The sequence below is a fragment of the Podarcis bocagei genome, assembly GCF_964188305.1.
Source record: "Podarcis bocagei genome assembly, chromosome: 7".
NCBI lineage: Eukaryota > Metazoa > Chordata > Lepidosauria > Squamata > Lacertidae > Podarcis > Podarcis bocagei.
The window spans coordinates 36,441,641-36,467,902 of NC_138132.1; the positions used below are offsets into that span (position 1 = coordinate 36,441,641).

General features: G+C 46.6%; 1 protein-coding gene across 2 annotated transcripts; it reads right to left on the reverse strand.

The window, feature by feature from the left end:
• Window positions 1-947: 947 nt before the first annotated feature.
• On the reverse strand, window positions 948-25,966 carry RSPO1 (R-spondin 1). 2 transcript variants are annotated; one of them, XM_081203719.1, is made up of 6 exons: window positions 25,236-25,966; window positions 10,309-10,738; window positions 5,887-6,078; window positions 4,218-4,367; window positions 3,729-3,920; window positions 948-1,643 (listed from the first exon to the last, which is right to left on the reverse strand). In XM_081203719.1, exons 2-6 carry the CDS (start codon window positions 10,421-10,423, stop codon window positions 1,501-1,503), a joined length of 792 nt encoding a protein of 263 aa, XP_081059845.1. In that variant the 5' UTR covers window positions 10,424-10,738; window positions 25,236-25,966; the 3' UTR covers window positions 948-1,500. The 2 variants fall into 2 exon arrangements, with proteins under 2 accessions (XP_081059845.1, XP_081059846.1); XM_081203720.1 differs by lacking the exon at window positions 25,236-25,966 and having other exon boundaries at window positions 10,284-10,431.
• Between the last annotated feature and the right edge of the window lie 296 nt (window positions 25,967-26,262).

A 26,262-nucleotide genomic window follows, 5' to 3' on the forward strand; every position in this document is an offset into this window, starting at 1 on the left:
GACAATGGAACTGCAAGAGGGAACCGGACTTGGCTGGTGTACACCCACAGGAGAAGCCTTGTGTTCCCATGCTGCCGGCCTGATGCTCGTCCCTCCAGGGCTCATTGCTCAACAGCTGTGTCCAGTGCATAAATCATAAAATCATGGAATTGTAGAGTTTGAAGGGACCCCGAGGGTCATCTCAACCAACCCCCTGGAATGCAGGAATCACAGCCAAAGATTCCCTGACAGATAGCCATCCAACCTCTGTTGAAAAATCTCTGATTTTTCAGCCACCTTCCAAGGAAGTCTGTTCCCTTGTCAAATAGCTCTTACTCTCAGGAAGCTCTTCATTGTTTTCTGCTGCTCCAGAGGGTAGGACCCAAACCATTGGATTCAGGGCTTATCCACACTTAACTTTTCTCCACTATTTCCAGGCACAGTCTGCACATTAAAGCTTCATTTCCAGAGCTTTTTCTGTGAAAACCTGCTGTTTACAACTAAATTGGCACAAGCAGCAATCCGCTAAAAACCCAAATTGAAGTTTTCTCTGATTGAGTGCTAGAGAGTGAGTTTTCATGGGGGTAGCTGTGGGGCAAAACAAACAAAACAAAACAACACAGAGCTTTTAAGCTTGGACTTCTGCCTGAAAAGAGCAGGGCAAAAGGTAAGCCTGGATAACCTCAAATTACAGGAAAGGAGATTCCACCTAGGAAGAACTTTCTGACAGTAGTGTGACAGAGGAGACCTCAGGATTGGGGGCCTCCAGTCTGAGTGATGTTTCGCAGGTGCAAACATCATTGAAAGCACAATCACATAAAAATGCCATGGTAGCATCACAAGCACCAAACATCATGAAGGCACAATAGAAAGAATGTTGAAGCAAACCTTTTATGTACCCTGAAGGATGAGAATACTCTTTTCGGAGTTACTACTTTGAAGATGATTTGCAGACATAAGAATGGGACTATTTTGGGGGTTTTTTAATCTGAAATTTTGAAGCAGTATCAGGGCAAACACCCCTGGACGTTCATCACAGATATGCAACACATATTCTCAGTGATACAGGTTGAAACACAATGGAGAGGACTTGAAAGCAGCCTTTGTGCATTTCCAGATTTTGAGCAAACTCATTCCAGTCTTGTCCTTGGCATTGGGAACTGTCTCCTCGCATGCCGTCTGTCCATAGTGACTCCAGCTGGAGATGTTTGCTCAGTGGCCCTCCTTAAAGCATGTGCCTTCTTCCCTCTCATCTTCCCAACATCAAGTCCTGGGCACTCTGGTCAAGAGCACCTTGTTGAGACAGTCCCCTTGCTAAGGAACCACGAGGAATTTCCATGTTTCTGATACACTACGCTGGATATAGGTGGGTCTGCATTTTTGTACGTTCTGCCCATAGAAGGATCCTTCCGTCTGTCCAGCCATGTCTTACATCATTGTGGTGCAGTGTTTTGGTTCAATAAAGCTTTCATATACATAGCAGCAATGGAGGTTTGTCATCGCACAGCTGTGGAGCGACAGCTACGGAGCAGAGGTCACAGGCACAACTGTTCCCCTGGGCTGGCCTTTCCTTCTCCTGACACGGCCGTCCTTGGCATCTTTCCGGCTTCTGTCCTCATTCGCGTTGTCTCTCTTTCCTTGCTCTTCCTTTTTCTTTTTCCATCCTGCAAACAAGCAAAAGGCCAAGAGTGAGATGGAGGAACAGATTGCCTGCTAGTTGAGAGGAGGTTGTCCCGTAACCTGCATCTGCTGTTCAGCAAGAGGACATTAGACACTCTGAAATGGCACATGAACAGTCAACACCACGTGCTACCTGTGCATAGGAAGCTGTCTTATACGGAGACTGGCCATGGGTCCACCTAGCTCAATCTTATCTACTCTTGAGTCACAGCAACGACTCTCCAGGATCTAAGGCAGAAGCTTTTCACAGCCCTATGTAGAAACGCTGCAGGTTAGACCTGGGGCCATCTGCGCACAGAGCAGGTTTCCTACCCCTGGGTCTTCTCAACAAAGAGAGATTGCCCTCCTTCTCCAGGCTATAATGTTGTCTCTAAGGGGCAAAAAAGCTCATTCCCCCCAGATCAATTAACGCAGGAAGCTGCCTTATACCAAGTCAGACCACTTGTCCATCTCACTATTGTCTACGCTGACTGGCATTGGCTTCTCCAGAATTTCAGGCTGCGTTCTCTGCCCTCTGCACCTGGAGATGCTGTCGGGGAATGAACCTGGGACCTTCTGCATCCAAACCAGATGCTCTGCTACTGAGCTCTGGCCCATCCCCTGGATGCTAGACTGGTGACTGGGAGTGGCCACTGAGACCACATAACACCAGTCCTGAGAGATGTGCATTGGATCCCAGTACGTTTCTGAGCACAATTCAAAGTGTTGGTGCTGACCTTTAAAGCCCTAAATGGCCTCGGTCCTGTATACCTGAAGGAGCGTCTCCACCCCCATCGTTCAGCCCAGACACTGAGATCCAGCGCTGAGGGCCTTCTGGTGGTTCCCTCATTGTGAGAAGTTAGGTTACAGGGAACTAGACAGAGGGCCTTCTCGGTGGTGGCGCCCGCCCTGTGGAACGCCCTCCCTTCAGATGTGAAGGAAATAAGCAGCTATCTTCTCTTTAAAAGACATCTGAAGGCAGCCCTGTTTAGGGAAGTTTTTAATATTTAATGCTGTATTGTTTTTAACACTTGATTGGAAGCCGCCCAGAGTGCCTGGGGAAACTCAGCCAGATGGGCGGGGTATAAATAATAAATTATTATTATTATTATTATTATTATTATTATTATTATTATTATTATTATTATTATTATTATTATTATTATTAATATGGCACTGAGAAGGTTCTGCTGAACATGCTGAGAGTCTGAGGGTCCTGCTTCTGCCTCTCTCCACCAGGCTCAGGGCTTCGCCTGATAGACTACAAAAGGACTGCTGCTGCTGCCCAGCAGAGAGTACTGTTTACATTCTTTTAAACTGCTTTTTATTTTATTTTAATTAAAATGGTTTTTGATTTTTTTATGTGTTTTGGGGAGGTTGATTGGCTGTTTCTGTTTCGATTATGCATTTTGTGTTTCTATGTTGTAATTTTATCTTGTGGACCACCCTGAGGGCTGCAGGTATAGGGCAGTATATAAATTTTAATAACAACAACAACAACAACAACAATAATAATAATAATATGCCTTGGTGCACGTCACAGTATTTTTATTCTAGGTGTGAAGCAAGAGTGCCTCATGGGATGGAGTTGCACACAATGCAAACCTGTCTTTTCACAGGAAATGTAATCTTATCCAAGGCAAACAGCACCACAAATCAAAAGATAGCCTGATACATTTTAAAAACGGGGCTAAAGGGTCACAGCCCACATTCTTCCTCCCTGCACACCCAAGACAACAATGTTGAAAAATGAGGCAACAAGAGCGCAGTTGCTCCCTTTGACTTAGCTGGCCGGTTTTCAGCTTGAGCACCACCTGCCCCTGCGAGATACATCCCTAGCTGTGTGTTGCTTATGCAAACCTGAACTGCATCGGAATTGGAGAACTGCTGACTCTGAAAAGGGCCTGGAAAATTCAGCCGGTCCAAAATGCAGCAATGAAAGTCCAGCAAAGCCTCCATTGGATTTACCAGCTAGCCCGATGAAGAGAACGCTTACATTTCGGGACATAAAGCAACCGTCTTTCTCATTCTTTGCCCTGTGCTTATGCCAACCAAGCAAAGGGGGTAAGTGGAACTCATAATCCATTCACCTTCTGGGCACGGGTTCTTCACCACTGTGCATCTCCGGAGCTCGGTGGTGGCTGGGCACACAGACACGTCCCCCAAGGAGGGCGCCTGAAGGACCTTCCGAGAGCGCTCCTCATTGCCTCTCCGGAAGCCGCAGAGCTTCTTTTTCTTGGAGCAAGGGCCCCATGGACCCCACTCGCTCATTTCACATTGTGCTATAAAAAAAGCAGGGGGTGGGGAGAGAGAGAGAGGTCTGTTTGTCACAGAGTCATAGACCTTGGGTGATTTTTTTTTTTGCCCCTGTTTCCGTGGAAACCAAAATATACATCAAGGTGCTTCCATGAATACAGCAAAGGCTGAATAATCCTGGGGAACATGGTGGCCTCTAACCAAAGTCCCCTCTTGCTCTGGAACCTCCAGGGCCCCCTGGGCCTGAGCTACTGGCTGCCCTGGGCAGGGCAGGCAAGGAGACCTCCTCCAACACCAACACCCTTCTTGATTATCATGCTCACCAGGACTGCTGCATTCCATGGTGCCGTTGGCAGCAGAATAACCCTCAGGGCAGGTGGTGTAACATCTTCCTTTGTGCAAGTACAGGCCTTCCTTGCACTTTGTGCAAAAGTTTCGGCTGAAACAGTCCTCACAGTTGTCGATTTTGCATTCTGTGTCCCGTGGGAGAGAAATAAAAATGACCAGTTAGAATTACTGCCTCAAATGGAAATCTCCCTCCTACCCAACAGTCCTCCTGCGAGTGGATCCCAAATTAGGTGGCCAAGAGGGTCCCACGTGGTTGGTGGGGGGGGGGATGGCAACAGAGCTGGCACTGAAGTAAGATGGAATTGGCACCTGCCACTAAAAGAAAACAACACACAGGAAACAGTTTGTGCCCTGCTAATGTGCTGGGCCCTCATCGATCAGGGGCTTGCTAAGGGGAAAGAGAAGTGTCCATTCTCTGCCTTGAGAACTGAACAAGGCCCTGGTCAGTCCCCATCTATCTGTCTAAAATTTGGGATGGCTAAAAGGAAGTCCTCCACAGAGCACATAGTTCAACTACATAACTTGCTCCTACAAGATACTGTGAGGACCTTCCAGCTAGATGGCTTAAAAGAGGATTAGGCAAGTGATCGAGGAAAGGGTTATCAATGGCACTGTCGGAGGCAGCAATGCTTTTGAAACCACAGGAGGAGAGAGTTGCTCTGCTCGAATCCTGGTTGCAGGTTTCCTACAGGCATACAGTGGCATGAAAGGGCAGCAAAGTGGTGTTGCTGCTATATTTTTGCTCCCAGGGAGTGGTCCTGCTTGTGGGGTTACCTGCCTCAGGTGCCAAGGTAACCAGACCAGCCTTAGGCGCTGTGCCTTTTGACTTGGTGAGTGGGGTCCCATTTGCTCGCCCACATCAGGAAGCCAAAGGTATTGGGTCAGCCCTGACTTCACCTCCCTGCAGGCGTGATGTTCTGCATGCTTCCTCCTCTTTGTCCATACTTTCTAAGGGATCTTTCTGTGCACACTCATCAAGCCCTGGCACCAAAGGAGGCATGCTTCCTTCTGCCGCACTGTCCCATTCCACAGGAATGCAACCAAGCTGGTAGCTTACAGAGCTGTTCTTGAGGAACCAAGGAGTGCTCTGGGATCCCATCTACACTTTATTGATTGATTGCATTTATAGCCCATCCTTTGCTCCATGGAGCTCAAGGTGGCCTACATAGTTCTCCCTCTTAACCTGGTGAGGTAGGTTAGGCTGAGAGGCAATGACTGGTTTAAGTGAGCTTCATGGCTGAATAGGGATTCAAACCCTGGTCTCCCAGGTCCTAGTCCAACATGCCAACCACTGGCTATGGGGGCAGAGGACTTTCTTCATCCATTCTGCTGATATATGCACTGAAATGAGCTCTTGGAAACCCATGATATTTTTCGTTCCAATGGAGTGCCAAAAACATTTGCCTTAGGTGAAACTGTATTTCCTAAGTTAAGAACCTTCCTTATAGGAGTTTAGATGGCTGGCTCACACCTCAGATTACGTATCGGTTGTTCAAAAATCAGAAATCACACAGAATATTACCAAGACACCATGATATGGTGGGAAATGATATTCAAACATGGCTGAATTTCACAAGAAAATAATGCTGGGCTGCTCCCTCCCCCCACCCTATTTCCCCCCCAACCCCCATCCCAAAGACTCACTCATGCACTTGTTCATGTCTGGGTTCCGCACATCAAAGTAGCCCGGTGGGCAAGAGGGCAGGCAGATGCCAATTTGGCGAATGTCGTTCCTCTCCAGAAGGATGAAGAGTTTGGGGGAGCATTTGAGGCACCCGTTGAACTCAGAGCACAGGTCACATCCCTTCGCACAGCCTTGAGTCATCTCAGTACTGACTGGAAGGAGGGAGAGAGAAGTGAGCACCATAGAGCAAGATCACCTGCCTGCTTCTATGAAGGGTCATAGCTCAGTGTAAGCAGGAGGTCCCAGGAGTTGGGAGCAGAGACCCAAAGCATCTCCCAAACACCCTTTGGCATCTGGTTGCCCATCACTGCTAGCTAGGCCCTTGAGAAGCTGGAGATGTTCACAGAATGCACAATGGGCAGTTGAAGCAATAAAGCAACTAAAACAACAATAATAGATTCTGCCTAAACCTTAGGAAGAACTTTCTGAGGGTAAGAGCTGTTTGACAGTGAAACGGACATCCTCAGAAGGTGGTGAGCGCCCCTTCCTTGGAGGTCTTTAAACAGAGATTGGGTGGCCATCTGTCAGGGATTCTTGAGCTGTGATTTCTGCATTGCATGGGGTTGCACTAGATGACCCTTGGGATCTCTTCCAAGTCTACAGTTCTATGATTTCTTGCTGTCAGAATCGCCTGGCATCTCAGGGATATGGGCCATCACCACAGGACCCTGGGACTGGTTTGCTTAAGTTTCTTGGGAATGGCTTCTGAAGTCGCTATTTCCACCATTGTCAACAACAGCTAGAGATGGAAGACCAGCTTCTTGTACTTTCCCATTAAAGTAGTTAGTGGTTGGGCGCAGAGGCCAATCTCCCAGGCAGAACAGAAGCCAGCCTTAGAGGGGCAAGGGAAGTGACACATGTATGGCTGTGGGTCTGGACCATTCAAGATTTAAACTGCACATGCCAGGCAGACTATGGCCTGACCCAGAAGAAGCTTTTCTGAATCATAGAATAATAGAATTGAAGAGCTGGAAGGTACCCCAAGTGTCAGCTAGCCCAACCCTCTGCAATGCAGGAATCACAAAATAAACAAATAAATCCCTGACAGATGACCATCCGACCTCTGCTTTAAAACCTCCAAGGAAGGAGAGTCCACCACCTCTGAGGTGGTCCGTTCCACCGCTCTTACCATAAGAAAGTTCTTCTTAATGTTTAGGCAGAATCTCCTTGTCATTTGAATCCATTGGTTCAGGTCTTTCCCTCTGGAGCAGCAGAAAGCAAGCTTGCTCCATCTTCCATGTGACAGCCCACCAGACCTTTGAAGATGGCTATCCTATTAGCTCTCAGCCTTCCCTTCTCCAGGCTAAACAGACTCAGCTCCCAAGAATGCTTTGGAATTGCTTCCTTCCCTCACTTAAATTCACACAAGGTTTTGAGAAGAGTAAAGGTTTGCCCCAGCAGAACCTACAAGGAAAAGTCGAGGCTCTCACAGCCTTGTCTCTGCTCTGCTCTCCTGCAGGGAGGCTTCCCTCTCTGAACTCGCTTGGATGGAAGCAGAAGTCCAGATCCGGAGAGGACAGAGACCCACTCCTCCTGGGCCCTCCTTGGCTCAGGCCAACAAAAACATCCCCTTTTATGTCTGTGCTGCTTTCTGGTATCAATTATCATGGACAACTCAGCCAGGTTTTTAAACAAATCGTCACAGGTTATTTATATTTATACTGGTTAATTATGCAAGCATTGGCTTTTGTTTATAGCAAGTCTACATCTTTTTTGACTTTATTTTAAACACATTATTTATTCTTCCTCCAAAGCAAGTGCTCTGACATTCCTGAGAGTCAAAGGCCTGGCTTCTCAGTGGTGGGGAGATAGGCTGAGGCTGCAAAGGCCTCCCGTGAGGCTGGGAGATTGGGAGAGAAGCAGCAGGACCAATTTGTCAATTCAGCCACGACTGGATTTGCAGGGGGAAGCTATTAGAAGCGGATCCTGTCTTGAGAAATTGGGAGCCGATTCCTTCTCCGAAGTGAGTCCACTTCAACCACCATGGACCACTGGGACATCAGGTTTTTTCCTATCTTAATATATTAGAAGATTGAATTTAAGTCCCACTTATTACACTTGTGTCTCAGGCACAGTTTCATGACCTCCAGCTTCAAATTGTAATAGTAATAATAATAATTTTTTATTTATACCCCACCCTTCCTGGTTCAGAAAACCAGGCTCATGGCGGCTAACAACAAATTTAAAACACTTAACTGTAGAAGCAGCATAAAATACAGTATAAAAACATGAATAACTAAAATTCAAAGTTCAGAAATCAATTTGGGGGAAATCCATCTAATAAGCATTAGATAGTAACCAGGGCTAGCTGACTGAATTAGTCCTACTTGGGCCAGCAAGGAGGCCAGGGGAGAATTAGAAGAAGAAGAAGAAGAGTTTGGATTTGATATCCCGCCTTTCACTCCCCTTCAGGAGTCTCAAAGCGGCTAACATTCTCCTTTCCCTTCCTCCCTCACAACAAACACTCTGTGAGGTGAGTGGGGCTGAGAGACTTCACAGAAGTGTGACTGGCCCAAGGTCACCCAGCAGCTGCATGTGGAGGAGCGGAGACACGAACCCGGTTTCCCAGATTACGTGACTCTTAACCACTACACCACTAGCTGTGGGGTCTCAGAGCGGGTAATCTTTATAAAAGGGGAGGGGGAGGGAAGAGAAGGGAAATAAAAGATCAGGCTGAATTCAAATTAAAGGCCAGGTGGAATAGCTCTGTCTTACAGGCCTGATGGAAGGAGGTTAAATCCTGAAGTGCCCTAGTCTCATGGGACAGAGCATTCCACCAGGTCGGAGCCGTCACTGAAAAGGCCCTGGCCCTAGTGGAGGATAGTCTGACTTCCTTAGGGTCTGGGACCTCTAGACTATGGTTATTCATGGACCTTAAAGTCCTCTTCCAATTGTAGAGTTGGAAAGGACCCTGGAAGTCATCTAGTCCAAGCTCCTGCAATGCAGGAATTGCACCTCTGTTTCCCTCTCACATCCTCCAGGGTCCACAGAGATGACTGCTGTTGTTTTGGCACAGTGACTTCTCTACTGTTTATGGGGACAGGGCAGGTGGGCTCCCATTTGCTCCCCTGCTCTTTGTAAATGGCACACATAGGGACTCAGTGTGGATCTGGACTGCAGCAGACCCCAAGAAGTTAAGCCCCCCACTCCACCCCCACCCGCTGCTGTCTGCCAGTCCTGACTGGTGTACATCCCTTCTCCATGCTAGCCCCTTGACAAAAAAAACCCCCACCCCCTTCAGGGCAAATCATGCAGTTAATGTCACATGTAGTTGGATCTGCAAATAAATATACACACACATCTCCCATATCTATTCTGGCAGAAGGTATATTGCAATATAGTTATTGAAATGACACTTCTGGCAGCATAAAAGTGAGACATTCTTTAAAACCACATTCACACCATACATTTAAAACACTATGGTGCTACTTTAAACAGTCACAGCTTCCCTAAGGAATCCTGGGAACTGTAGTTAAGGGTGCTGAGAGTTGTTGACATACCCCCGTCCCTCTCACAGAATGATTTAACAGTCAATCCCTCTTCCTTGGGAACTCTGAGAGCTGTCACTCAGGGAGGAGAGTAAGGGTTTTCCAACAACTCTTGGTAGCAGACATGTCAGATAGCCAGAATGTGGAAATATGGAGTCCAGAATGAAAGGCCATGGAAGCTTATGGGGATGCTACAGATGCTGGACTAGATGAGCCTTGGGGTCCCTTCCAACTTTACAATCCTAGGATTCTGTGACACCCCACACTCTACACAAATGGACAGGAAGGTGTCTAGAAAGCTCAGTTTCCTTTGTTCCATAAGAAGCACTCTCCAACTAAGACACCTCTCAACCACACAGCATGCAGTTTCCTGAATCTAGGAAACACGGCATTTCTCACATCAATATTAAGGCCACCCTCCCACCCAAAAAGGATCTAGGAGAGGGGAGCTTGGCTTGAGTCTGGCAGGTGGAGGAGGGGCTGCTATTTTTTTATAAAGAAGCTAAGAAGAGCCTGCTAGATCAGGCCAATGGCCCATTAGTTTAGTTTAGTTTAGTTTAGTTTAGTTTAGTTTAGTTTAGTTTAGTTTAGTTTAGTTTAGTTTAGTTTAGCATCCTCTTCTCACAGCGGCCAACCAATGGGAAAACTGCAAGCAGGATTTAAGCACAAGAGCCCTCTCCTCTCCTGTGTTTCCCAGCAACTGGCATTCAAAAGCATTGCTGCCTCCAACTGTGGAGGCAGAGCAGAGCCATCTTCATCAAATCAAGGCCGGATCACCCTCCTGGAGGATTCCTGTCAGCCCCAAGCCCTGCGTTGCCTGAAAACGCAATGCAAGAAGAAGAGGTCAATGATGCAGGTCTGCAACTTGCCATTTCAAAGGGCTTTCATACATACTTCGTCTTTGCCTCTTGCCCTTCAGTGCTTTGCTGCTGCTGCTGCTGCTGCTGCTGCTGTCTGCAAGATCCGCCAAGCTCAGAAAAACCACCACTGTGCACAGTCCAAGCTGCATAGTAACTTCCCAGCAGCTCAGACCCTCGAAGGCAGAGTGACTGGAAGGACTCCGGCCCACAATTGGGTCACGGTGTGTGAAGCTTTTTCCTAATGTGTTCGGGACTTGATCAGAACCACGAGTCTGTACACAACGCCCAGTAAAAGACCATCTTCACGAACCAAGGTCTTGACCCCGAAAGCATTAGGTTGCAGATAACATGATTCTGTTTCCAACCCCATAAGGAGCCTTAGAGGCGAGAGGCGGCAGTCCCATTGGGCACAGACAGCAAGGATGAGCTTGGAGCGACGTGAGTCGTCTGCTTGCACCAAGACACTGGAAGGAAAGGAGAAAGGAAGATGGTTAGTTAGCTAGTTTATTGCATTTACATCCCTCCCTTTCATCCAAGGAGCTCAAGGTGGCAAACATGGTCCTCCCCCTCCTCATTTAATGCCCACAACAACCCTGTGAAGTAGGCTAGGTCACACCCAGTGAGCTTCATGGCTGAGCGGGAAGTGGAACCCTGGTATCCCACTCTGGCACTCTAACCACTACTCCCCACTGGCTCTCCAAGCCTTCATTTCACAGCCTTCCTTCTCAACTGCTCTAGATCCCTAGCAGGCTCCCGGCAGGCATCTTCTGACATTTTGCCTTTCTGAAAACAGTCAAGACTGTGTCAGTTTCCAAATCTGCTACCACTTAAGGTTGTGACAGTCAGGTGCTGCATGCAGCAGACAAAACAAGGAGCAGAGGTCAAGTAACAAAGGGGATGTAGTATTTATATACAGGTTGGACCATTTCCTTTATCATTCTGTGGAACCTCCCACTCTGCTAAAGCTGGAAAGGCCCATGATTCAGAACACATCTGTGGGCGCCTCTCCTGCTTGTAAGACCACTGTGGCAGGACTCCAGCGAAGAGGAGGAGAAAGGAGCTGAAAGACTCTTCTCAACATTACACAGACCACAGGCTTGAACAGCACCACACATGCCACGGAAAGGGCAAATTCCACGCTAGGGATCACTAGGAATGGAATTGAAAATAAAACTGCCAGTATCATAATGCCGTTACACAATTCTAGGGTGTGGCCGTAGTTGGAATACTGTGTACAGTTATGGATGCCTCGTCTCAAAAAGGATATTGCACAGCTGGGAAAGGTCCAGGAAAGGGGAACCAATGGGATGGAGTGACTCCCCTGTGAGGAATGGTTGCAGCATTTAGGACTTTTCAGTTTAGAGAAAAGGCAAGGAAGAAGTGACATGATAGAAGTTAATAAATGGAGAGCGCGAATAGAGAAAAGGTTTTCTCCCTGTCTAGAACTCCTGGACATCCAATGAAGCTGAATGTTGGAAGATTCAGGACACATCCAAGGAAATACTTCTTCACGCAGCACAGAATTAAACCGTGGAACTCGCTTCCATAGGAGGTAATGATGGCCTCCAACCTGAATGGCTTTTAAAGAGAATTGGACAAATTCCTGGAGAACAGGACTACCAGTGGCTACTAGTCAATATGGCTGTGCTCTGCCTCCCTGGTCAGAGGCAGGAATGCTTCTGAATACCAGCTGCAAGTATTTCACAGGAGGGGAAAGGGCTCTTGTACTTGAATCTTGCTTTGGGGTTTCCCACAGGCATCTGGTCGGCCCCTGTGAGAAAAGGATGCTGGACTAGATGAGCTGTTGCCCTGACCCAGCAGGCTCTTCTGATGTCCTTATGCTCCGAGTCGAGTTTGGTAGTGGCATAGCTAATTGCGGGCCTAAGGAGCCAGGTCATTGTTGGCCTTGGCTGAGAGATGGAGCAACTGCAGTTCAAGCCCTTGAGCCAAACAGATGGAGCCGAACCTTCTCTCCACGCTTCTGCCGTCACTCTTCAGGTCGTTGCCAAGGCTGCCAGATTATCTTGGTGTCAAGCATCTGTTTGCACTTACGAGGGACACTGTATCATTAAACTTGTCTGCGTCGATCGTGTGTGTATGCCTGCACACGTGCACGTAGATTTCAAATAAACAATTAGCTGCTTGTGTAAATCCTGCCTGCCTCTTGGCTTGGAAGTCTGCTTGATGCACTTGGCATCACCTTTTAAGCTTCTCTGACCAAGCATGGTTTCATCTTTAGTGAGGGTGGGGGAGAGGGGGACTAGGAGCACCCAAAACTGTTTCCCAAGTAGTTGAGAATGAGAAACAGCCTTTGAGAAATCCATTCTGCTGAAAGGATCCTCTGTTAAATCCCAAACCACTGTTGAATGTGCAGGGAGTCTCTGTCGCAAGAACACAGCATGAGGTCCTAAGAGCCCTCCTGGATTCAGCCAAAGCTAGTGGCCAACCAGAAGTCTATGGGAATCCCTATTTCTGCTGCTCAGCAACTGGAAGTCAGAGACATGCTTCCTCTAACAGCGGAGACAGAATATAGGCATCAACAGCCTTATCCTCCAGGAATCTGTGTGGCCATCACTGTATCCAGCGGGATCAAATTCCATAGTTTAACTGTGCACCATGTGAAGAAGTACTTTCTTTTGTCTGTTCTGAAATCTTCTGGCATTCACCTTCATTGGCTGTCTTGAATCTGGACACCCCAGCTAGTGATGGAGGAGAAATCTGATTCAGCATGCATTTAACCTTCCTGATTTGCATTTTTCAAAACAATTCCCAGACTGAAACACAGCCAAATTTGCCCTTCTCCAAATTTTGCAATGCCATCCTCCAGCCCATTAAGGTTTCAAAAACGTATGTGCTGGTGTAAAGTGTGCATACAAATGCATATACTTATGCAAATGACTTGCAAAGTTGCAAACCAAACTGTGTTGTATTAGGAGAAATTTGCACGTGGATTTTCACAAAGATGTCTTTGTTTAAGAAATTACAAAATGATGTGGAAATTTTGAGAACTTAAGATGGGGGGGGGGAGGATAGAAACTGAGAGAAACAGAAATCGAAAATTTTGCCCGTCCCTCACCCTACAAGGCAATTTCGTTAAGTGTGCATATGGAAAATGCTGCTTTGTCTACACTGGGAATGCCAAAGTGTGGCATAAGTGTACTCTGTGTGTATGGTGTGGGTGTTGTCTAATGTGTGAGCAGAGCATTCAGAATGTATAGACCATGTGATCAAGAACAGAAATTTAGGCCACGGAAGCGAAAGGGAAAGCTGTGATTCCTGCATCGCAAGGGGTTGGACTAGATGACCCTTGGGATCCCTTTCAACTCTACAGTTCTATGATTCTAGGTAAAACTCATTTGGTAGTAGCAGGAGTAGTATTCCACCACTTACTAGATAAAATATATCAAAGTGACTATTATAAAAGCATACAGAATACAAAATTGAATGTGAGTACAAAATAACAACAACAACAACAACAACAACAACAATTTATTATTTATAATCCACCCATCTGGCTGGGTTTCCCCAGCCACTCTGAGCGGCTTCCAACACAATATTAAAATACAATAGTCTATTAAACATTAAAAGCTTCCCTAAACAGGGCTGCCTTCGGATGTCTTCTAAAAGTCTGGTAGTTGTTTTTCTCTTTGACATCGGGTGGGAGGGCATTCCACAGAGCGGGTGCCACTACCGAGAAGGCCCTCTGCCTGGTTCCCTGTAACTTGGCTTCTCACAACGAGGGAACCGCCAGAAGGCCCTCAGCACTGGACCTCAGAATGATGGGGGTAGAGACGCTCCTTCAGGTTTGCACCAGGCATTTGACATCACAGCACAAATTAGGAGTTTTGTCCATGTCCCACCCGCCTTCCTAGAGATGATTTTAGACCTGGTGTCATGGGTCTCCATTTCTTTCATTCTTTAGAACTTCAGCACTTCCTGAGGTCCTCTTGTTGGGGCAATTCAGGATCTCATGACCGCCTTGGCAAACTGGGGGCTCTCACAGAATGACACATGTGGCAACAGGTGACCCATACAGTCTGACAGTGTGGTTTGGGTGGGGAGCTGGTGGTCCATGTTGGGTGGAGGTGTCAACAGGGCCTTCATCACTACCTCAAGGGGTTTGGACTCACAGAGTAACTTTCAGAGGTTGACGGTGTTCTGAAAGCCCTTGGAGAATTTCCTGTTGACCTTGCTGGCTCACCTATCAAAACCTAGTCAGTCTTTGTCCATAAGAACATGAGAAGAGGCTGCTGGATGAGGCTAATAGCCCATCTAGTGCTGCCTTCTGTTCTTACAGTGGCCAGCCATACGCTTGTGGGAAACCTGCAAACAGGATTCGAGGCCAAGAGCCCTGTCCCCTCCTGTGGTTTCCAGCAGCTGGTCTTCGGAAGCATTGCTGCCTCCATCTGTGGAGGCTCAAGTGACAATTGTGGCTTAAAGTGCTTCTTACTGATTTCATTTGACCCATGGAAAAAAGCAGGATCACTACAGTTATCCACACTTTACTAAACCCAGATTAGATTATGCAGTATTTGTAGGGAAGCCTATGAATAAAAGTTTTGGAAACTGCAACTGGTCTAGGTTATTAACAGATGCTGGCCAGCTGGCCAGATTCTGCCAGTGCTGAAACATCTTTTCTGGCTTCCAGTTTGTTTCTGTGCGCAATATAAGGGATGTGACTTTTTCTCTTCCTGGGCTAGGCTCCACAGGGATGTTTCCAAGCAACTTTAATAATATCCTTTCGGCATCAGGGGAAAACTATTTCAATTACTAAGGCCTCAAATTATGGCCAGTCTTTTTTAGGTCTTCTGTAAAGTGCAATTTTGGGATTTGCATAGTGGATTATTGGGGGGGGGGGGTTAGTTGAGCTTTTTAGAGTTAAAACAATAAACTTTTATGAAAGCGGTCTTAGATTTGTGTGTGTGTGTGTGTGTGTGTGTGTGTAATATATAATCAGAAGAACTTTTTGATAGTAAGCTATGCAATCGTGGTACAGACCACATTGGAAGGTGGTAGACTCTTCTTCCTTTGAAGTTTTTAATCAGGTTGGTAGCCATCTGTCTGCGATTCTTGGGTTGAAGGGGGATGGACTTGATGACCCTTGGGGGACCCATCCAACTCTACATTTCTATGATTCTGTATAGCAAATACTAGGGGCTCTGACCCTACTTGCTCCATTCACCAACCTCACCTACTCCTTTGGCAACCCCCTTTCCCCCACCAAACACCTCTCCCTTTACACCTCCCCACTCCTTAGACCCTATCCCTCCCAGCTCACCCCAGTCACTCCTTTTTAAGTGAGCCAGGGGAGGGGCATTTCACAGAGCAGCTAGCTATGTGGGTGAAGCCCCCCCCCTCCATTAAACCTCACTGCATGTTCCTTGAGCATAGCAAGGGCAGGTGCATCAGCCAGAAGCTCACTATATCATTGAGTGAATGGCCTCTTCACTCTCCACCGAACCTCACTGCAGGCACATTAAATGGGCTCACCATTCTCATGCTGCAGTTTATTATTTATTGCATTTATTTCTTGTGTTTATATCCCACCTTTCCACAAAGGAGCCCAAGGTGGCAAACCTAGTTTTCCCTATTTTATCCTCACAACAAACCTGTGAGGTAGGTTAGGCTAAGAGACAGTGACCCAGTGAGCTCCATGGCTCAATGGTGATTTGAACCCTGGCCTCCCAGGTCCTAGTCCAACATACTAACTGGCCACACCAGCATGATGACATTATACCTTTTTATGTGTATAGGAAGATAGGTAGATGATTATCTATCTATCTAGTAAACCAATGTCTCTTCAGTGTTCTGTGTGTGTCCCAGGGATCTCCCACTGCCTTCACCAGGAAGAGGGGTATGGTCTGCAAAGTGAGAATGTGCTCATGCTGCCGCCAACCTTCTTGGCTGCCACTTGCAGAGTGAGGATGGTGCAGCTGTTGAGGTGAGTTGTGGGACATTTCCTGGTCTTGGGGCACCAGCGTTGCCACCCTTCTAGAGTCAGCCCCGACCTTAATTTAGCACCCTTTGCAGAGGATATATCACACCATCACATGGGTCTTTATTTGTTTCACGGTCTATAAAACTACCCCCCCCCCGCTCCCCCCATTCTCTGCCAGGTTTTGCTGGTGAGTAACATGGCAGTGCATGCCAGCAGGCTGCCACCTTTCTTTTCCATCTTGCGCCTTGAGCACCCTGGTTTTCCTTCACCTGCCAGAGATCTTGCTTCCCATTAATTCTGCAAGTTTGGAGGGCTTCCCTGGCACACGTTCAGGACCGCCTACCTCTGCCTCGGGGGAGTTGTGCTGCCATCCATCAGGATGCAATGCAGCAGCCAAAAACCAAGAGCAGACGAAATGGGCTTATCTCTGCCAGCAGGTGGGTGTTTCCTTTGGCTGCAGCTGAAGAACGAGATCAGGGTGCAATGGCAAGGCCTTCCTGCTTCACGATCCCGTCAACAGGGAAGAGGATGCCTCTGAGAAGCCACCAAGCAGGGTAGGTGGCCATTCCACCACTGCCCCACAGCAGCAATTGCCATTTTTAGTTCTATATTTCAAACCATACACCTGTTGCAATGACTAGTAGCTACTGATAGCCTTACCCTCTGTGAATTTGTCTAATTCCCTGTTAGATGGTGGTGGTCACCATCACTGCATCATGTAGGAGCAAACCCCATATATATTTTTTTAAAAATATGATTTTTATTGAAATTTACAATCACCAACCAATCCCCACCACCCACCACCAAAACATCACATCTTGTTACATGTATCCTACTTTGTGTTTCATAGATCCATTAGCTTCCGACCTTCCCTTCCACCAGTTTTCCTATTCCATTCTATAGTTTACAGATTCTTTAATTATAAATTATGCCATGACATGAGAATTATTTCAATCCTGCCAACGTTTTCATATTTGTACAATTCTCACTTATATAAAACATAAATTTACTCCATTCTTTTTGGTACTTTGACTCCTCCTGATTGCGGATTCTGTGTGTCAATTTAACCATCTCAGCATACTCAACCAACTTTATCTGCCATTCTCTTATCATCCGCATCTCCTGTTGCTTCCACTTTAGAGCTATTAGAACTCTGGCTGCAGTTGTTGCATATAAATATAATCTTTGATCTATCTTTTTAATCCCTTCTCCCACCAAACCTAGCAAAAATTATTCTGTCTTTTTGGGAAAACTGTACTTAAACATCTTTTTTAACTCGTTGTAAACCGCATCCCAAAACTCTTTTATTTTATTGCAAGACCACCACATGTGATAGAAATCGCCGTCTTTTTCCTTGCACTTCCAGCAGGTTTTACTACTTGTTCTATACATTTTTGCCAATTTGGTGGGAGTGAGATACCAACGATAAACCATCTTCATAACATTTTCTTTTAAGGCCAAACAAGCAGTGAATTTTATGCTCTCATTCCAGAGTTTGGCCCATACATCATATTCTATGTTATGTCCTAAATCAATAGCCCATTTTATCATAGCCTCTTTTATAAATTCATCTTTTGTGTTCCATTCTAGTAAGAGATTGTACATTTTTGATAATAGCTTGGATTTACTCTCTAAAATATCTATTTGGAATTTTGATTTTTTTTGTCCTCAAATCCTATTTTTTTATCCTCTTTAAAGACATCATTGACTTGATGGTATTGCAACCATCCTGTCAGTTTTCCAGCAATACACTCATAGGGCTTTAATTTCCAACCTTTTTCAGCCTTCATCAAAATTTCCTCATATGTGGCCCCTCTCCCTAGTATGTTCAGTTTTTTAACTGTTAATATAACAATTGATGACAGCCACCACGGTGTTTTCCTTTCCAACAAATTCTTGTTTCTTTCCCAGACTTCAAATAAGGCACCTCTTATCACATGATTTGTAAACCCCTTATGCACTTTTGCCTTACCACACCAAAGATAAGAGTGCCATCCAAATCTATTGTTGAACCCCTCCAAATCTAACAAGTCTAGGTTCTCCTGAATTATCCAATCCTTTGTCCGACATAAACATGCCGCTTCATAATAAAGTTTTAGATCAGGTACTGCAAAGCCTCCTTTTTCCTTCTTATCTGTCAATATTTTAAATTTAATTCTTGGTCTTTCCCCAAACCCCATATTTTAACACTGTGCTGCATGAAGAAGTCCTTCCAGTCCTGAATCTTCAGCTTTGTTCGAGTTCAAGGTAGAGGCTACTGTTCTGTTGTTGTTTTTCCAGCAGATTGTGCTCTTGTGTCACATCACACAGCCAACTCCCCCATCTCCATGAAGCCAAAAGTACAAAACTGTTTTGGTATGGGGGGAAAATGCAGATCAGATCTTTGAACAGAAAAATGTTTAAGGTGCTTGAAAAAAAGCAAAACTCCAAAGTGGGCTTTGCAATGAGATGTTGGGTGCAAAAACTGCCTGTCCAAATGGGGACTGGAGGTAGGAGCAGAGCTCACTCAGCAGGAGAAAAGCCTCCAGGTACTCCTGCCTTGATCTCAATACTATACTTCTGTTGATACAGCCTAGAATAGCATTAGCCTCTTTCACTGCTGTATCACACAGTTGATTCATGTTAAACTTGTGGTCTACTAAGACCTCTAGATCCTTTTCATATGTTCTATTAACAAGCCACGTTTCCTACATCTTATGTTTGTGAAGCTTTTTATTCCTGTCTAAGTGCAGAACCTTACATTTACCTCTATTGAAATTCATTTTGTAAGCTTTGGCCCAGTTCTCCAATCTGTTAAGGTCATCTTGAACCCCAATTCTGTCTCCTGCATCATTAGCAGTTACTCCTCCCAGTTTGGTGTCGTCTGCCAGTTTGATGAGCATCCCCTCAATTCCTTCATCCAAGTCGCTTATAAAGGCATTGAACAACAATGGGCCCAGGACACAGTGCTGCAGGACCCCATTTGTCACTTTTTAACAAGATGATGAAGAACCATTAATGAGCCCTTTTGGGGTTCAGTCAGTCAACCAGATACAAATCCACCTAAAGGTTACCTTGTCCAGCCCATATTTTACCAGCTTCTCCGCAAGAATATCATGGTGGATTTTGTCAAAAGTCTTACTGAAATCAAGATACACTATGTCTACAGCATTCCCCTGATCCACAAAACTTGTAACTCTATCAAAAAAAGAAATGAGGTTCATCTGGCATGACTTGTTTTTGATAAACCTATGCTGAATTTTAGTAATCACAGCATCTTTTTCTAAGTGCTCACAGACTGACTTTAATGATCTGTTCTGGTATAAGAAAATAGATGGTCTAGATGCACCTTTGTTCTGATTAATCAGTGCTCTTCTTATGTTCATACTGCCTTTGAACCTGGAGAAAGTTGCACCACTTTCTGCTTTGTGATAGAGAATCCAAAGCCCACCTGACAGCCCAGATGGACACACATGGCACAACAGCAGCACACAGAGCTTAACCTACTATAGTCCTGGGAACTAGCAACAAGTTCCCCCAGTAACAGCTGGCCTGACTCAATGGGCCTGCAGATGAGAGAAAACAGCAGTAGGGGAACAAGGAAGGAGAGGCTCCCATTGCCTGTAACTAAGAGTGCAAGGGAGGCCCAGAGAACGCATAAGAACATAAGAGCCTGCTGGATCAGACAAAGGTGGGGGTGGACATCCAGCATCCTGTTCCTACAGTGGCCAACCAGATGCCTGTCAGAAACCAGCAAGCAGGTTCTGAGCACAAAAGTACTCTCTCCCTCCTGTGTTTTCTAACAACTGGTATTCAGAAGCATTACTTTCTCCAACTTTGGAGACAGAGCACAGTCATCATGGGTAGTAGCCATCAATAGTCCTCACTTCAATGAATTTGTTTAATCCTCTTTCAAAGCCATCCAAGTCAGTGGCCATCACTGCCTCCTGTGGGAATGAGTTCCATAGCTTAAGAGAGAGTTGGGGAGGGAGGCTCCATTGCTTCCATACAAGCCCAGATACTGACTTCTATCTGTCAGGCTGGGCTTCCAAACCGCTTGAGTTTCCGCTGTTCCCATCCATAAAAGATGCTCCCTGGGGTCACTCTTGCGATGCGTTGACACCTCATAGTTTACTTAAGTGACAAGTGGTTTTAGGAGCCCTGGCCCAAAAGCCCATTCCAAAGCAACCCGGGGGCTGATGCAATGCATAATGTCACATTGTACATCAAAAGTGATGGGGGCCTGTCCTGTCAGATTCCTTAGCAGTTACAATTGTGGGCCGATGAGTCCTCCCAACCCGTTAAGTTTCCATTTGGCTCCACAACTGAGGTGCTTAACTCCTGCAGGCCTCATTGCCTAGAAAGTTGATTTGGTGCAGACGCGTGAACCTCCTCCAGCCAAAACAACCGTCCTCAGCATCAATAAATAAATCTCCTTCATAAATAGAGATTTTAATAAATTCCTGCAAGCCAAACAAGGATTACGCCAGCTTCGCAGGGTGATTCATCCCCTGTTTACATCCTGTGATCTCCACTTTGCTGTGCTCTTCCCCCTAAGAGGGACGGCTCAGAGAGTCTCTTCATTGGTATGGTTCACACAGACCAGTCAAAGGCTGGCTGGCTGGCTTGCAAGGGGTCTTGATACCAGCAGGACTCCTTTGCCAGCACTACCAGTATCTACTGAAGTGCAGTTCCCACTCCTGGTGCCAACATGCATAGGAGTGGAGGGGAGACGGAAGCAGGTTGGGTGGCTGGTGGCAATCCTGACACTTAGGCATCTCTCAATCTACAACAATAGTGGTGGGAGGGGGGGCAGGGCATGCCAATATAGCTGGCCCTTGTAAGCCCTGTAGCAACCTCACATAGCCTGTGATAACTACTACCCAGGACGCTCGAATGTGGCCCTGGAGCCCCTTTCCATCCTGCTACATGTGAAGCAATAACAAAGCAGAAGATTCACCTGAGCATGTGCAGAGTGCTTTACCATTGCCACCATACCAGGGTTGGGGGAAGAAAAAATCCAAGGCAAAAGGTATGGCTGGAAGGCTGACTCGAGCAATGGCTGGTTCTCTGGCCTGCCCACCCCTGCTGTCACCCCAGAAGTTTGCAAGATATGGATGGTTAGCTCATTCAGTAGAGTACAACACTCTTAATCTCAGGGTTAGGGGGTTGAGCCCCACGTTGGGCAAAAAAAATCCTACATTACAGGGAGTTGGACTAGATGTCTCTCGTACTCCCTTCCAACTCTACTATTCTAAGATCTAAGAAAGAAACACAGATCCGTTTGCCCTCTCCCACCTTCATGGAGGCATTCCCTGGCAGTGACCCTCTGACTGACCCCTTCCCACCCCTCTGGCCCATCATCATTTCCTGCCTGCTCTGGGGGTCAACGTCCTGCTTGGCACGCTGAGCAGGGAGAGAGCCGCACAGGACAGAACTGCCATCTCTCGCCTCCCGCAGTGCACAAGGTCACTGAAAGCAGAGAAAAAAACCGTGTGGCTGGCAGGGGGAGAGAGGGGGGCCATCGTTGCCTTATCCCCACATGATGCTGAAAATGCACTTTGTTTTGCTAAATCCTCCAAGCCATAAAAACAGGCTGGGCTCTGTTGTGTTTCCTAACCAGAAGGTCAACATTTGGTTTTGATAGGAGTTTCTCTAATCCTGAAATATAAACTGAAGGGCAAGGAAGCCATGGAAGAAGACCACTGAAGTCTGCAGGAGCCTTCTCAAGATCTGTGTCCTCCTGCCCAACCCTGGCTCCTGCTCAGCACTCAGGTGGGCTCTGCTAATCTGCAACCTCCTCCTCTCCCTCCCCCTGCTGCCTTCATAAAGCCTCATTTTGGCAACCTCAGAAGCCTCAATTGCCTTCTCTTGCCTGTGCATCCCTTGCAAAAGGTCCCATCAAACTAGAGGTTGTGTTTTAGTTTGTAAAATTATGCATGGCATGGAGAAAGCCTTTCTCACTCTCTCATAACACTAGAACTCATGAACATCCAACGAAGCAATGTTGGAAGATTCAGGAGGAAGTCCTCCTTCACTCAGGGCATACTTAAACTACGTAACTCGCTCCCGCCGCAGGCAGTGGGAGCCACCAACCTAAATGGCTTTAAAAGAGATTTCGAAAAAACTGGTGGAGGAGGCTAAAGCTAACAATGACTACTAGCCTAAATACTTCTGAATTCAGAGTGCTTCTGAATACTAGTTGCTGGAAACCACAGGAGGGGAGAGTGGTCTTGTTCCCTGGATGGCCACTGTGAAAACTGGATCCAGCAAGCCCTTCTGATGTTCTTATTCTTGCTTTCCCTGCTTCCTCACCAGTCCATTGGCCTACAGTATGCATTGCATGGAAGCATGGGAACACGTACACTAGCAAAGCCATCAGGCTTTATACAGTAGCCAAAGGAAATGGAGCCATGATATTCATGCCAATGGCAGTAAACAATGACACCTTGAAGCTTTTCTAAAGCTCATCGCCAACGACTCACACAATGCCTCTTGGCATTAAGAACATAAGAAGAGCCTGCTGGATCAGGCCAATGGCCTGTCTAGTGAAACATTTGGTTCTCACAGTGGCCAACAAGACGCCTAGGAGAAGCCTGGAAGCAGAACCCGAGTGCAAGAGCCCTTTCCTCTCCTGCAGTTTCCAAAAATTGGTATTCAGAAGCATTGCTGCCTTGACTGTCGAGGCAGAACCATCATGGTGAGATCAGCTGGTGTGGACTTCAGAAGGTTAGCTCTTTTGGGATTGGGGTGAGGAGGTGTGGATGTTCTCACTGGCTGAGGGTTTTCAGTTCATCCCACTTCTGAGGCTCACTTGTGCTTGATCTCGTTTGGGCGTAGAGTCCTGAGGAAGGGTGCTGCCAAAGGGTCAGCAAAGGAAGGAAACAGGCTGTTGACAAACTCGCCTCCTTTAACATAACGTAATTGTGCCCAGATTTTACAGCTTCCCGTTATTTCTCAGGGAGGCATTGCTTTCAGAACAAAACAAAAACTCCTGGGTACATTTCTCCCCTGCAAGAAGACGGTCATCACCAGCCTCCAGTCCTTTTTCTCTGTTTGTTTTTCTTCTTATTTGGCATTCAGCATTCCCTGTTTCTTATGGACCCCGCCCTGAACCCCAAGTGCAGTACCAGCCCTGCCTCATTCCAGGCAGATGGAGAATCCCTGGGGGATCATGCTTCCTGCTGGGACTTTGCCAGACGCCCCCAGATTCCAAGGTGCGGTTCTTTCAGGCATGGAGGAACTTGCTGCAGGGTTGGATTCTGTCCTCACTCATCATCCTCACCCAACAGGAGGGATCTGCTGGATCTCCCTCAGGGGATAGGCTGTGCTGGTCCTTGAAGCCAGGTGCCTTCTTCCTCCAGCTCTGGTTCCAAAGGAGTGGCTTCTGCACAGCCCAGGAAATCATGCAGAAGAGAAGCAAATCATTGAGCCACACAGGAAACTGCTGCCCAAAGGATCCATGCCAGAGGATTGTTATTTTGAGAATCTGAGAGGCTTTGTGGCCAGTGATGTGCTTATCTTAAAATCTTTTCAACCAGAGAGCCAGTGTGGCGTAATGGTGTGTCTGACCAGGACCTGGGTGAGAGCAGGGTTGAAATCACCTCTTGGCCATGAAGCTCACAGGGTGACTTTGGGCCAGTCACTGCCTCTCTCAGCCTAGCCTACCTCACAGGGTTGTTGTGGGGATTAAATGAGGAGGGGTAGAATTATACAGGCCACTTTGAGCTCCTTGGAGGAAAAGGTAGGATATAAATCAGGCATTGGCAAACTCCGGCCCTCCAGATGTTTGAGACTACAATTCCCATCATCCCTAGCTAAAAGGACCAGTGGTCAGGGATGATGGGAATTGTAGTCACAAACATCTGGAGGGCTAGAATTTGCCTATGCCTGATATAAATGCAATTAAAAAAATATGGATGTACGGTATATCCCAAGGACAAAAGAAACACTTGTATGTCGCTGATCTTAGGAGGCCATGCAAATCTCTCAAAAACGATGGTCCTCCAAACTAAGATAGTTGAAGGTGGTAGATGACATGCCTACCTTGCTAGAATTGCTGATCATGCAGTGTGGCCAGCTTAATCAGACACTGCAGCGGATCGAATGGTGTGTGGGTGTGGGTGTACACCACAGGAAACAATGGCTCTAACAGACCATCTTAAACTCTAAAAAAAACTACTGTTGATCTCCATACTTTGATGACAACCCTTTCAGCACAACCATACAGCATGTTAGCTCAGAGTTAATTCCCACTCAATAAGGTTCACTCCCATGTAAGCATGTTTAGGATTCCAGTTTCTGCTCTTCAATTTGGATAAATTTAAAACACATTTCTAGAGTGTCAGCCCAGGCTTTGGGGACCAACAAAGAGGATTTAATCAGATGCAATGCAATGTGTAATCGCCACCACAGTTGCCCATCTGGTTGTCCTCCTGGAACCAGGCATCATAGGGCATTATGTAGAAGATTGCCAGGCTGAATGCCTCCTTAGGAAAGGACTGATCAGGAAGTACTATAGCAAAGAAACCAAATGCAGCAGGGAGCCCTAGCCCCTATTTTTGATGATGATGATGATGATGATGATGATGATGAAAACATATTTTTATTAAAGATTTCTTGGTTTACAAAACTATGTGCAATGTCTCTTTTTTCAAGTTAAATTTTCTACAGATCAGTTTCATTTGTTGAGACATTAGTGTTACATTAGGAAGAAAAGGGGGAAAGAGGTGGAGGGGGGCATGGTGAGTGGGGATGTATACACAGTTGTCCTGAGATACTTCCCTTGATCCATCACCTAGGAACATGATCCATATTCCCAAACCATTTCCTAACACTGAACCAGAGTCAGGCCAGGAAAACCCTGTCCCTGGTTTGAGAGTGAAACCCTCCAGGTTCTGTTCTCTGGCAGTTCCCCAGCAATGCCAAAAAGTGTGATCCACCACATTACATTAGGTGTGCTGTTCTCAAGCAACCTGACATGCCCAGCAAATCAGCCCTTGCAACAGCCCCTTCCAAACAAGCGTGGGTTGCGAAATCCTTACCTCTGAGCTGTCAGTTGCTTGCTGCTGCCTGAAGAAACTCTCTCCGCTACTCTGGTTAGACTCCAATTTCAGCACTCATCGCAATCATCCATTCCAGCAGGGAAAAAAGTTTCCCCGCACAAGTTTTTCCCTCTGCCAGTTTTTGTACCTTCAGTTTGGATTTTTAAAAACAACAACAACAACCCCAAATCCTTTCTTCTTCCAAAGCCAGGCACCAAATAGTTTTCCAAATTTCACAGAGGGAAGCGATTCCGTCTCCTCCACTGAGCCGAATTCCTGCTTGCGAAGATTGCCTGGGCTCGTTTGTATCCCACACGGCTCTCTGGATATGCTGAGCAAAAGAAGAATGTGATCATATCTAAGCAATTTGCACATTAATAAGTTCCTGTTTTTGATGCGGCAGACTCCAGCCCCTCTTCGCCCGGACGGCTTCCCCTGTATCACTGCTCTTCTCCTCCTGCCTACAAACGTAACACATCCAGCTTTGCAAAGGCATGGAGTGTGCAAACTGCGGCAGGAGGGAATCCCACCCCACTCGTACCACCTCCTAAGACAATATCCTGCCAAAATATTGCGACTGTTGCAAAACCTGGACTGGAGCATGCAAAGTTCTGTCTAGAGCCAGCAGGAGCTCAGCAAATTGCCACGGTGGGTGGAAGATGGGACAAAGAGGCCCTTCTGTGTCTGGCTTCATTTAAAAGTCATGGAGGATGAGGGTGAGGATGACATTCCAGTAGTAACCAGCCTAAGGAGTCATCTATGGTCACTTCTGCATCTGTTAATAAACATGTCACATACTCGAAGCAGCTTGTTAGCCACTTGGAAGGAACACAACTTTTTTCTAACAGGAGGCTGGCCCGGGAGCTGGATGCAAAGCCTGGGAGTGTAGCCTAGTGTAGCCAACTGAGGCTCAGTCCAAAGTCTGATTCAGCTAAATCTCTCTTGTGTCCATTTGTGCCTGTATAATGCATTAGTGTCCATTCACTGCTCTAAGGTTCATCTTCATGGAATAAAAAGCTATCAGACC

Bases quoted from the DNA above. Each gene is read 5' to 3' on its own strand.
- RSPO1 (XM_081203719.1), bottom strand. From the start codon at position 10,423: ATGCAGCTTGGACTGTGCACAGTGGTGGTTTTTCTGAGCTTGGCGGAT. The intron at 4,368-5,886 runs GTGAGTCTTTGG...CACGGGACACAG, and splicing joins AGACATGAACAAGTGCATGA to AATGCAAAATCGACAACTGT. The intron at 1,644-3,728 runs GTGAATGGATTA...GCTTGTTTGCAG, and splicing joins GAAGAACCCGTGCCCAGAAG to GATGGAAAAAGAAAAAGGAA.